General features: G+C 60.8%; 1 protein-coding gene across 1 annotated transcript; it reads right to left on the bottom strand.

The window, feature by feature from the left end:
* Positions 1–4,343: 4,343 nt before the first annotated feature.
* THY1 (Thy-1 cell surface antigen) lies at positions 4,344–10,094 on the bottom strand. The gene is made up of 4 exons (XM_062014195.1): positions 10,007–10,094; positions 7,542–7,621; positions 7,085–7,420; positions 4,344–6,447 (listed from the first exon to the last, which is right to left on the bottom strand). The coding sequence occupies exons 2-4, from the start codon at positions 7,576–7,578 to the stop codon at positions 6,335–6,337; spliced, it is 486 nt and encodes a 161-aa protein (XP_061870179.1). The 5' UTR covers positions 7,579–7,621; positions 10,007–10,094; the 3' UTR covers positions 4,344–6,334.
* Positions 10,095–12,954: the final 2,860 nt, after the last annotated feature.

Raw genomic sequence — 12,954 nt, 5'->3', positions numbered from 1 at the left:
CCCAGCCAGGGCGGGCGCTGGCCCTGCTCCAAGCTGGGAGGTGATGGAGATGGTGCCCTTGCGGCACTCGATCCCTGGCGAGAGGAGCCACGGCAGATCACTCCCGACCTGACTCTGGGGGCCCTGGGCTCCTGCTCAGAGCCCAAGGAACTCCCAGCCATGAGGAGCTGGCAGCATTCCTCTACAGGTCCCACCCCAGCAACAGGAGCCACCCTGAGCCTCTCTGCTGTGGGCATTTGCCACGGCAGGCAACTGAAACCCATCCTGATGAAGCCGGTGTGGCGGGAGGCAGCTGTACATCCCAGGGATGAGCCCCTTCGGCTCCACAGACCCCAGGTGGGGGGTGAGGTGGCTTCAGTGTCAGCTCCCCCAGCCCATCTAACTTTGCTGTGGAAATGCCCTCAGCCACTGCAACCTGCTGCCTGGCAGCCCAGCTCTCCAGCCAGCCACCTTGCATCCCACTTGCTGTTGTTACTGCCCAGGGAACCACCATCCCTCAGTGGAGATGAAACTATTTACAAGCAGGAGCAAGGTGGAGCACACAGACCTGTTTGGGAAAGGAGGCTGAGGGGTGAATAACCTGCTCCCAGGCGAGAACTCCACAAAACACCTGGCTCTTCCCAGCTAGGCTGCGGCCACTCTTGACTGCGCTGGGAGGGCCCAGGAGAGGTCCTGCCAGCTGGGATTTCACATGCACAGTTGGGAAGTTTGATCAGAGGAACATGGGACCCCAGTCAAGGGACTTGCCCTGGAGTGCCAGAGCAAGAGTGGCAGAAGACCTTACCTTCCAGGGAGCACACACCTGGCTGCCTGCCTTGCTGGGATAGGGAGCAGCCTGGCAAAAGGACCCTCTCTAAACAGCCCCTGCTCCCCATCCCCTAAGCCAGCAGAGACAATCTGGGCTCAGGACAGGTCCCTCAGTGCCAGGACAGTCCCATGCCATCACCTGCTGCCAGTGGTGCCTGTGCCCTCCTGATGTGCCATGCCACCACTGGCACTGGCACCGGCTCCTCTGCCCCCAGGAGTGCCACCGGCTTGGGAACAGGGCAGCAGCCTGTGCTTCTGGCAGCAGGACAAGTCTCCACAGGGCAGCACGTGCCCTGGGGATGTGGGGGAGCCAATGGAGGGCTGTGCAGTCTCGGTGGGGGAACCTGCCCCAAGCACAGCACATTCCATTGGTGCCGAGGGAAGAGAGGTCTTACCATGGAGCACTGCCGCATCTGCTATGAGTGCCTGTGCTGTGGAGTCCCCATGTCCCATCGGAGCAGACCCCAGGGCTGTGGAGAGTGGAGCTGCCAGGAGCCAGAGGAGTCGAGGGGGTGTGAGAAAACCTCGGTTCCTCCCATCGCTTCCTGGCCTGCCTGGCCCCTCCCTGCCCATGAGAGTGCTGAGCTTTCCTGCTGCCTGGCAAAGCCCTGGGGCTGGCATGGCTGAGTCAGGCCTCCTGCACCCTCATCATCCTCCTGAGGTGTCAGGGGAAGCTGAGGCACAGGAATGTCCGGTTTGCCAGCACACAGCCAGGCAGCCGCCAGGGACTGAACAGCCGGGGCACCACGGGGCTGCTGGGGCTGCCCCGGAATCCTGCCCTGGCCTCCAGCTCTGGCACCCTTCCCGATGGGAAGCTCAGCCCAAAGCTGAGAGGCAAAGCCCTCAGCCTGGGCACAGAGTAGCAGAGACCCTGCTGCTTCTCCAGCTGGTGTCCTGTGCAGCCCTCCTGCCCGGGACTGCTGGCAACTGTCCTCCTCTGTGGCCATGGAGCCCTGGCGGGCTCAGCTTACACAGAGCTGCTTCCATCCAAGGTGTTACAGCACAGCTGCTTCTTGCTTACGCAGGCTGGGAGCTGTGTTCCCTGTCCCCTGAGACACAATGTCCCAGCCTGGAGGTTACGTGGGAGCTCCCAGCCCTCTGCAACCCCAGAGGCAGAGAGAGGACTCTTATGTGAAGCACCTTGCCTGCTCCAGCCTCCAAGCGTTGTGGGACAGAGGGGCTCCAAATGTGCCTGGCAGTGCTGGAGGGATGGGAGAGACTCCTGCCCGTTCCCTGAGGGGTATAAAGAAGTGGATCCCTCTAGAAACAGTTGCCCCAAGCAGCCCTGGGGTGAACATGATGCGAAGTGTTTGCTCCCCTTAAGGCAACAGAGTCACCAAGGCGTGTGTCCTAGGTGAGCAGACAGAGACCCCAGTGCCCCAGGTCAGCAGACAGAGATCACAGTGCCCCAGGTCAGCAGACAGAGACCCCAGTGCCCCAGGTCAGCAGACAGAGATCACAGTGCCCCAGGTCAGCAGACAGAGACCCCTGTGCCCCGGGGTGCTGCTCGCAGCCCTCTCACAGCCCTGCTCCAGCTCTCGGGTAGAAGCTGCTGCTGGCTCCAGCGCTGCCACCCCACCGCTGGCACATCCCAAAGTGCCCGGACCCGGCCAAGGTCAGATGTGCAGCTGGGGCCAGCCTGGCCATGGTCCTGCCCCTACCAGCCACTGGGCTTGAGGACCCTCCAAACTCGTGCCACATGTGCTGGCCGCGAGTCATCGCCCTGGCCTCAGGTTGTGCCTCTGACACATACCCACCCGGCTGCAAAACCTGCTCCTTCCCGCTCCCGGGCTACCCCCCAGTCACTGCAACACCAAAACCACGGGGGAAACGACGTAAGAGGTCTGAGGGTGGGAAGAAGAAAGAAGGGACCCCAGGGTAGCACCCGGGCACGCATCTCTGCCCATGCCGTGCGACGAGGAGGGTGCTGAGGAGCACAACCGAGCCGCTAACTTTACGTGCACGAACTCTGCGCCCGCTCCCCGGAGACTGCAAATCTCTCCCGCGGGGGTTTTACCCAGCTGAAGGATGAGTGGCGCAGCTTTGGCAGGCGCCTGCGGTGCCGCAGCCCCCTCCCCGGGCCCCGCAGCCCCGCGGCGGCCGCTGCACTCACCTGCGTGCGGGGCAGCGTGCGGGCGGGCGCGGGGCGATGCCCGCAGCGCTCGGTCGGTGCCTGCCGGTGCCCGAGCTCTCCGCAGGGACGAGGCCACCTCGGGGCTCAGCTCCTGCAGCCTGCAGGCAGCGGACGCAATGGCCGCAGGGGGCTGAGCCCAAGGGCTGTGGGGCCGCCGTAAAACCGCCACCGCAGAAATTCACGGCTCAGGTTACCGGCTAGATAAATATAGTGTCTTTATCTGACCTCACAGGGAGCTGAGATGCTCCTCTCGCATTCCAGCTTCAGGGAGGCTTAAAGGGGACGTGAACTCTAGGAAGCTGGCAGCCTACGGCAAGGGGGTGCTGAGGGGCTGTGGGAGCGAAGAGGGTGTGGGGAGGGGAGAGATTTGGGAAGGGAGACGGAGGTCCAGGAGGGAAAGGATGAATGGAGAGTCGAGAGAGGGAGTGGGGTGGGACACAACTCGGGCAGGGAGGCAGAAAGAGGGGGTACCCATGGCTGCCAGTAAGGTCCTGAGCAGAGGTGAGGAGGTGGTCTGGGTTTCACCTCCCTTGGGGCAAGCTGTAGGGAGAAGAACCCCCTAAGCCTGCAGCAAAGGTAGGCACGGGGAGTGCCCACCCCTAGAAGCAGCACAGCCTCCTGGTATGCGGCACCTGAGAAGCTGTGACTCAGCGAGCACCTGCCTGGGATCATTAGGAGGGATGTAATTATGGTGGCATCTTCCTCCTTGCTGCCTGGCTCCAGCCCTCAAACAGGGAGGGCCGTGTCTGGGTGTTGCTCTGGAGGCTGCTGCAGGGTCACCAGGGTGGTGTCAGGGCCCTGCTCTCACACAGGAGTCCCTGGCTCCCAGGAATCTGTGGCCCGGGTAGGAAGCAGGGCATGGCTGCTCTGGCTGCTCCAGAGGATGTGGGGTCCTGACAGTGTGCAGGCAGGGACACACCAAGGGACCCTGGCACGACATGACACTGATCCAAGGTCAGGGGCTTCCCAGCCCTGCTCCCACACACGCTCCCAACCCTGGCAATGCCCACCCCAGGGGATGGCTGGGCCAGGACCAGCCATGGGATGCCCACTCGTACCTGCCCCTCTCACCTCCCTGCCCACACAGCGAGCAGCCCTGGCTCCTGATGGAGTGAATGGGACCCTCTGATTGGGATCAGGAGGATAGAGGCAGAGAGGGGACAGAGCAAGGCAGAGGCCCTTGCTCAAGGTGGGCAGGAGGAGGTCACACTCCCTGTAGAAGGCAAGTCTTGTCCCTGCCTGCATCTCCTGCAGGGCTCCAGCTGCTGGAGGCCATGGGGTTGGCGTGGTGGGGGCTGCCCAGGAAGGTTCCCCCATGCCAGGGCTGAGGGCACTCCCTCTAGGCTGTCCCAGTCTGGCCACGGCCCCTTGTCCCACCGCCGCACACACGGGTGGCCGTGGCTCCAACACACAACCTGGGGCTTTATTGTGCAGACAGAGGAACACTCCTGGAGGATAGGGTTGGGGTTTTATCTTGTTGTTGCTTTTCACAGGGTTGGTTGTCTTTTCTTTTTTTCCCCCATAACAGAATTTCTTTTATGACAAGCTGTGGAAACAACTACAAATGTTCACCAAAAAATGAGAGTCGAGACGCATCTGCACTGTGCCATCTGGGCTCAGCTGTCACCAGCAAGCCCAGAGAGCAGGCACAGGCAGACCTCAGCTATACACAGCCTCAGCAGCACGAGACAGCAAGCAAGCAGGCAGGGATGGGCAGGGAATGGGCATGAGGGGGTTGGGGTGGGGGCAGGAGGCAGGTCACATTGTCTGGGGAAGAGCAAGGAGTGGGAAGCAGCTGCTGTGAATCGCTCTCAGCTGTGGTGGCACAGCCCAGGAGGCACAAGGAGCTCAGCGGGTCTGTGGTTCAACCCCTGGACCCTGATGCTCCTGCCTGCATCTTCCCCTTGCCCCTGTGCCCTCCTCTGGGGCAGAGCTGCTCCTCTGGTCTCGGGATGCTCCTTGCCTGGGAGCTGTTGAGTTTCAGGGAGGCTGGGGAGCAGCCCACTAGCTCCTCTGGGTCTGCAGGGTATTGGGGCAGGCCTGGGCTGCTGACCTGGGCTGTGCTCAGCAGCCCTCTCCCTGCTCTTGCTGACCCCTGGGAAAGTCCTGGCCATACTGAGGCAGTGGCCAAGAGCTGGGCTGCCCTTAGACTCTGTTCTGCTCTTAAACGGAGACATGGGAATGCTGAAAGAGAAGGGAAGGGAGGGGGCATGGTGAGACTGGAGGAAGACTGCACTGGAGGAAGGCTGCTGTGCCTATCCAGAGCCAGGCACTGGGATGTGTGCTAGAAGGAAAGATCTGGGTTGCAGATGCTCCCTCAGGGAAGACAGGGTGACAGTGCAGAGGGCTCTCTGCAGAGATCTTGGGGTCACGCTCCTGCAGGGAGCTCCCTCCCCAGCAGGCTGCCTGGATCCAGCTCTGGGGACCTTGGGGAGGGGAGCAGGGGAAAAGGCAGGGCTGTGGCTAGCTCAGAGAGGCTCTGCTTGCCTCCACTGAGAGTGGGTGCTGGCAGCAATTCTCTCGTCACAGCTAAGGGCTGGTCCCTGGGGAGAGTAAGTGGTGTCTCAGGCTCAGGAGCCCAAAGGTGCCAGATGATGTCTGGAGGAGGCTTCACTTCCAGCTCAGCTGTAAAAAACAGATTAGGAAAAACTTGTTGCCAAAGCACATTTGCAGTCAGCCCCCTCCCAGGGCCCCAGAGGAGCCCTAAGGGGGCAGGGGCATTTGATGGGTGTCTCCTAGACCTGCTTCTCTCCCTCGCCGCAGCCTGGCCAGGCCCAGCATCACCCCACACCTCCCCTGCTCCCTCTGTCTCTTCCCTGCTTGCTCTGAGACAGGACTTGCCTTGTGCCACTCGCCTGTTGCAGCAGCTCAGGGTGACTCAGGGAGCAGGCTGAGAAAGCAGCAAGTCATCTGGGTAGCAGGCAGGGCTGGCTGGAGACACTCCCCTCTCCCCTGGGCACGGTGGGCACCTGGCACGAGGACCCCTCTGCACACTCTTGCATCACCTCTCTCTCTTACCTGCCAATCCAGCTGTCTTTCCCCAGCTGAGAACAGGCAAACCCCAAGAGGTAAAGGGCTGGGAGAAGCGGGCTGTGCAGGGCTGAGGCTCCAGTGCCCCCAGCATGAGCCAGCCGGGCAGGCTGCCGCGTGGGGAGGTGCGCTGGCAGAAGCCACGCTGCCTAGCAGAGCCACCATGCTTGGGAGCAGGGCGCGTGTGCGTGGGATGGTGGGGCTCGGCACAGGACGGTGCTTAGCGTTAGATACACGGCTAGATAGAGAGAACACAGAGAGGGCTTGCTGCTTCCAAATGCTTCAGCTTCTCTTTCCAAGGGAGGCGGGTTTGCTGGGGTGCTCGGTGTGTGTGTGCGTGCGTGTGTGCGTGTGCTTTGCCGTTCACAGGGACACGAAGTCCACGGCTTGCAGGAGAGGCAGGGAGAGGAGGAGCAGCAGGAGCCACGAAGTGTTCTGGATCAAGAGGCTGAAGCCGGCGCATTTCTCCAGTTTGTCTGTGAGAACAGGGAATGGGGAGAGAGAGAAGAGCCACAATGAAATCCCTCGGGAACACAGACCAGGCTGGGCATCATGAGGAGAACTGGGACTCGGTTTCTTCCCTTGACACAGAAATGCAACAAGTCCCATCCTGGCCACTCACCTCTTTCTCCTCCTCTCTTGTGCTCAAGTAGATACAAGGCTATTGGGGACAGAGACCTTGGGAAGAATGACCCTGCCAGTGCCTGACTGAGGTGATAAGGCAAGGCAATGGGAGGAGTGCTTCTGTGGGATGTGTGCAGAAAATCTGCCCTGTGCTCCTGCTCTGGACCACATACCTCTTCACTCCCTCACCAGCAGACTCGTACCCTCTGCTGGGACTGACTACCAAGCACGGTAGTCTACTGACTACCTGGGCAACCTTGCCAGGAAAGACAGAGACAAGCAGCCTACGGAGGAGCAGAGTGAGGTCACTTTAAGGGCTGACCGCTCTGCTTGCAGTAGGAAAGGCACATAAGTGGGTTAGAAGCATTGCTGAGGCTGAGGGAGGACCTGGGGACACCTGAGGGCGCTGTGGTTTTCTCTGCTGGCCCTGCCAAGCCAAGGAGCAGGTGGGAAGGAGGGACTGAAGCCAGGCACCGCTGCCCATCTCACCTTTGATGACAGTGATGTTCTTTATCTGGTTGCCGGTGTAGTCGTTGGTGGCCTTCAGCTCACACATGTAGACACCCTCATCGCTGGTAGTGAAGCTCTGCAGGTAGAGGCACACCAGGTTCTTATGCAGGGTGACGTTGGCTCGGTTCCGGTAGATGTTCTCGGCGACGCTGATGGTGCTGTGGATGACGTGCTTCCTGTTGTCCTTGGTGATGCTGAACTCGTAGGTCAGGGGGTTGCTGGTTTTGTTCTCGTAACGGCAGTCCACCCGAAGGCTCTGGCCCAGCAGGCACGCACTCAGGTCCCTGATCATCTGGCAGTGAGCGGCCTGGAGGACTGGGAGAGGCAAGCAGGGTTTGGAAAGGGAAGAGCGAGCACTGGGGATGCCCATGCAGCTTCCTGGCCCTTGCCTAGCTGGCTGGAGGGCAGGGAGAGGATGCACATCTGCTGGCTGTACCTGTCAGGATGACAGCGATGCCGATGGTGGGGTTCATCTCTGCTGCGTTGCCCGGTGCTGGCTGTCACTCAGGGGAGAGCCTGGGCAGAGAGAGAGAGGTGGTTAGCCAGGCCACTGCACCGGCCTGCAGGCGTGGGCACTCAGTAGCATGGCCATGGGCACATATAACCCAGATGGGCAGCCTGCCTTATCTTGCACAAGTGATGCTCTATAGACTGCTCCTCACCACGGTATCTGATTCACTGAAAGGGGACTGGCTGGTCCTGCAGCGAGCTGGAGAACCAGGTGCCGTGTGTCTGGCCAGCATCACTTTTCCATATCCCCAGGCAATGCTAGCCATGCTCTCTTTTCCCTGTCTACATCCCCCACACCAGACATTACATGCATGTGGAACCAAACCACGGCTGCCTGCAGTGAGGCTTGTGTGTGCTGCCTTCCCCTCTGTTCTGCCCCATGCCCAGGCTGAATGCCCAGCATGGGACAGGTAGGAGAAATCAGGATGCATCCTGGTGCCCACACATGATAGCCAGAGGGCTGTGACTCCTGGCTAGCAAACTGCCAGGCGAGGGACCCCCCCTTGGCACCGGCGGGCACCAGGCCTGCCAGCCTGGTGGGTGAGCTCAGCAAAGATGAGTCATGGCGATGCAGTGAGGGAAAGGGGCCAAGAGCGGCGAGGAGGGGCACAGCAGCTGGACAGAGAGCCAAGACTGCTGAAGGACAGCACCACAGCTCCAGGGGCTGAGCCCAGCCTGCCTGGCCACAGGGTGCAAGGTTTTGGGGTGGCAGAGCCCACCCCCTAGGTCTCTGGCCTGGTGCCCATCTCTCTTCGGGCTGCCTCCTGGTCCTTGTGGGTGAGAGGCCAGCAGATGTGTCATCACAACATCGGGGCTGCAGACAGCCTGATCCAGCTGAGAGGAATCTGAGGTTTGCAGCCCAGCCAGCAGCCACATGGGGAAGGCAGCCGCAGGCATGCGGAATGGAGGGGAGAGGGGAGCGGCAAAGCAGCTGCCAGGGCTGAAGGACACAGCCAGAGCCCTGCAGTTGGTGCTCCAGGAGGGGAGTGCGGGGCTGGGGCCGAGAGGAGGAGTGAATTGCCACTCTTTTGGGATTCTGAGCTGGCAAAGGGGACAGCAGACTCCCTCTGAGCCTGGCTGAGCATCCAGGGAAGAGGTAGGAACTGCCTGCACTGCAGCCAGATGGATTTTTCTTTCTAGCATTTTTTGGGGCTTCTGTAACATGCTAGGAGGAAATATCAAAACCATTTGCTCACTGTGAAGCTATGAAAGATGTCTATGTCTGCCATCCCAAACCCTAGCCATGAAGAAAAATCCCCTTCTGTTTTGCTCTTGACAAACAAGATGCAAATGAGGGGAATATCCGAGTACCTTCTGGGTTCCTAGAAGCTGGCCCATGCCCCTTGTTTAGTCATTCTCAGCTCCAACTCACTCCTCTTTGAATATCCTGGGACATCATCTAGGTCACAGCCAGGCTTTCTTCCAGAAAATCAGCACAAACAGGCTCCCAGAGGTGTGTGTGGGGGGGAGGGTATGTGCTTACTCCCTTCTATGTGCAAAAGCACTTAAATCTTCTAGGCTCTGGGTTCATGAGCTCTCAGACCCCTTGTACCCCTCCTCCTGAGAGCAGTGCCAGGAGCAGAGCTAGACAAGCCCCACTCGCTCCTGCCTGATCCCAGGGTGCTGGTGTGGGCTCCCGAGGACAGCTGCACCAGGGCAGCTCCAGCCCTTGCAGAGCAGCGCTTTCTGCACCATCGCCACCGCCGGCTCGGGGCCACGCCACAGTGATAAGGGATGCCGTGATATCTGCCGTGATACGGGTGACAAACGCCGGGGCAGAAAGCGGGGGCGTGGGGGAAGAAGGCAGACAGACTGATGGGCTGAGAGACCCCCAGCAACCTGGCAGTGTCCGGCGGGACGGGGGTTCCGGGGGGCTCCCGAGACCCCTGTCCGGCCCCTGCGGGGCGCAGCGGGGGTCGGGGCGCCGGTGCCCCCCCATCCCGCAGGAGCGGGCACGCGTGGGCAGCGCGTGGGCGAGGCCGGCGGGCGCGTGTGCGCGCACAGACGTGCCCAGGGCGGAATGCCGCAGTCCCGACCGGCAAGGCTGGGGGGGCGGGGGAAGGCGTGCGGGGGCACCAGTAGCGATGCGAAAGCGCCAAGAGCGGCTGAGCCGGTGAACACCCACCCTCGGGAATCCCGGGCTGGGGGCAAGGGGCTTCCCCAGACCCCACCGCCACGCCCGGGGGCTGCCGACCTTCCCCAGCGACTGCAGCGCTTCGCCCCAACCCGGCCAACCCCCCACCCGCACCGTGTCGCCGGAGGGGCCCTTCCCAGGGTGGGGGCTGCAGACCCGCAAAGGGTCGCGCAGGCGGCGCTGGGGCCCTTCCCATGCCGTGCCGTGCCATGCGGTGCGGTGCCGTGCCGTGCCGTGCCGTGCCGTGCCGTGCCTACCTGCCCGGCGCTGTCCGCGCTGCGGGGCTGCCGGCGCTGTCCGGTGCTGCCCGCGCTGTGCCCGGCGCGGGGCGGGCGGTGCGGCGCTCCCGCAGTTTGGGCAGGGCCGGGCGGGCGGCACCAGCAAATCAGGGCCGGGCGGCGTCACGGAGGCTCGGCCCCCGAAGCTGCGGCGCGGGGGGCGGGGGCGGCGGGGGGTGCGGGTGGGGGGGCTGCCTCTGCACCCCAGCCCCGGGCTGCGGCCGCCCCGGCGCCGGGGGTCGGCGGCTGGGGCCATGGCCGGGGTGCCGGGAGGATGGAAGCTTCCTCGGGCGGGGAGCGATGGGGTGGTACCGTCGGGGTGGCCCCTCGGTGGAGGCACGCGCTGATGCTGGAGGGTCCCATTTGGGCTCTCACACTCCCTCCACTCCCCCCCCGTACTCCCTTCTGCAGCCTGGAAAGGGCGACACATCCCCATTGCCATGGGAACATTGCATTTTGCACAAGAGTTGGCAACCCTCATCCTCCCCGGCGCCGTGGGAGGTGGTTTTTTCTGGGAAAGGAAGGTGCTTTGGAAATGGAAAGAAGTACTTGGCTTGGGCTTTGCTGAGGAGGGGAGGCATACCCCCTCCCCAAATGAGTAGAGCTCAGGTGCCTGCACCAAGGCACCAAAAGGTCATGCAACGTGGGTCTCCATGCAGGAAACAGCAGGGAGAATGTGGGACACAGCTGAAGCTGCATGATGTCACTGGGCACAAGCCTCATGTTTTAGGCCCAGGGCTGATGGCAGTGAGGATACAAACAAGGGCTTGCTCAGCTGAAGCTCCCGTCACCACATGGGTGAGAAGAGGATAGGCAGAGTGGCTTCAGCACAGGTAAGATGTCCTTGGACCCAGAAAGCAGCCTGGCAAAAGACTTCTTGCCTGCTCTTGGGCAAGGTGGAGTTGACAAGAGAGGAGGACAGCACCAGTGAGCTGCTCTCCTTGAGAGTTTGGGTACCAAGACACCCCAGGATGGAGCAGAACCACGCAGCATGGCCTGCCCTGTCCTCACCTCTTCCAGCATCTCCTGCCTGGGCTCTGCAAAAAGGGCTGGCACTGTGAAAGTTGATATGAAAAGTCATATTCTGCTCCAGCAGAACCTGATCCCAGGTGACACCCAAGTGCTGAGGTTTTGCAAGGTGGCTGTGTAGTGAGGTTCTGCTAACTCTACAAAATCTCAGCTCTGTCTGCTGGCTCCTTACATGGGCTGTGGGTGTGCTGCCCCAAGCAGGGCCCTTCACCCAGGCTGGCTGGGGTGAATCCTAGGGAGAGTGCTACAGCGTGCTGCCATGAGGAGGGCAAAGGCCTGGCCCTAACTGTTGTGGCAGATGGGTATAGAACAGACCCCAGCCAGGGGTGTCACACACAGGTGCATGTACACAGCGACACAACTGCTCTGGTTACCCAGGACGGTGCAGATTGACGGTGCTGCTAAGCTTGGGGTTAAAGGCAAAGCGATGAGGAAAGCCCCTGCTGGCACAGCTGGAAGCAGATCGATGCCACACAAACAGATAAACACAAGAAGCACGTTGCCACTTTGTCATGGTGCAAGAAAAAAAAGCAAGCACGAGGTCTGCATCCAAACACAGCTGTGATGTGGGGCAGCACGTGGAACCGTGCTCACACACCTGTGCATGCACACACGGGCCCTTTTATATCTAGCCTCACATCTCCACAAGCTGTGTCTCCTCCACATCCCCACCCTCACCCCCAGCTATTCAAGCAGTGGGGAATTCAAGCTCAAAGGTTTGGCTTTTGCAGGCATGCAGTTGCCTAAGTCCCATCGCAAAAGCCTTCAGCTCCTTTTAAATCTCTGGTTCTGTGGAAGCAGGTGTGATTGTGCAGTTTTTGGGCTGTGCTGGCAGCAAGCGTCCTGCCTGGGTATTTGCAGAAGGCTCCTTGCAGAGGTTCTCCAGCTGAATAGTCCTTTCACTGCAGATTGCAATCTGGCTGCCATCCATGAAGGAGAGAAAATCAGTCCCCAAGTCACGCCTAATGCAGAGTCCTCCAGATAATGGCCAGAGGAAAAGGAAAAGGTGGGGAGGAGAAAACCTAATAATGACAGACACATGGAGAAGGGGACAGGCAGCACTTTCAGTGGCAGGTGCCAGAGACAGCCAGCAAAGCCAAACAGGCACAGTGCAGCACAGCAGTGCAGATACCAGCAGGCGTGGGTCGATGTGGCAGGACAGACGGACAAGCAGGCAGAGGCAGGGCACAGACAGCCCTCCTAGGAGCTCACATCAGCCAAACTGTACCTAGCCCCTGTCTGGAGAGAATGCCAGGCTGTGTGAGGAATCCTGCTCTGCTGGAGTGTGTCAGGGGCATCGCTGCTCTCCATAGCTCAGGGACTGTCCCCAGTAGCTGCAGGAGGCAGTCTGGGAGCAGCGGCACTGAAGGAGACCGTGACTCGGGTGTCTGGTGCTACTGCAGCAATTAAAACCTGGCCTTGCCCCAAGGACATCCTGCTGCAGGAGATGCTCATCTAGGAGAAAGGTGAGTGCACATCCTTCCCAAGAGCAATATCTCTCCCTGCCATAAGCCTACTCCCAACATGGGAAGAAGAGTCTGTCTCCCCTGCTCACGAATCACTGCACAGCAGTACACTCTGTCTGGGTCCTGCTCAAAACGTGACAGCAGGATGCCCATGGAGCAGCCAGTCCTTACCAGCAGCCATTTGCTCCCCTGCTGCTAATTGCTGGGCAGAGGAGACATGAAGCCCTGGGGAAGCACTCCCAAGACTAAATCCAAAGCCATTAGAGTTGGTGAGCTACAGGCTGGAGGAGAGAGGGAGATAATCACATCTGAGAATAACTGCTATTGATCTGGCAGCTCTAGGCTTGATTGATGGAAGTCTCACCTGCCTCACCGTGCAGTGCCTGCCCCTGCACATCCCCTCTGCCTGGAAGGCTGCCCAGGCCCCAGAGC

The sequence above is a fragment of the Colius striatus genome, chromosome 23 (genome assembly GCF_028858725.1).
Source record: "Colius striatus isolate bColStr4 chromosome 23, bColStr4.1.hap1, whole genome shotgun sequence".
NCBI classification, from domain to species: Eukaryota; Metazoa; Chordata; class Aves; order Coliiformes; family Coliidae; genus Colius; species Colius striatus.
Note: the sequence above shows the minus strand (reverse complement) of the source record. Positions and strands in the feature narration are given on the sequence as shown.

What these genes read in the sequence shown, in the direction of transcription:
- THY1 (XM_062014195.1), bottom strand. Translation starts at nt 7,578, where the DNA reads ATGAACCCCACCATCGGCATCGCTGTCATCCTGACAG. An exon ending in CATCGCTGTCATCCTGACAG is followed by an intron (nt 7,421 to 7,541) that starts GTACAGCCAGCA and finishes TGCCTCTCCCAG; the next exon opens with TCCTCCAGGCCGCTCACTGC. An exon ending in GAACATCACTGTCATCAAAG is followed by an intron (nt 6,448 to 7,084) that starts GTGAGATGGGCA and finishes CTGTTCTCACAG; the next exon opens with ACAAACTGGAGAAATGCGCC.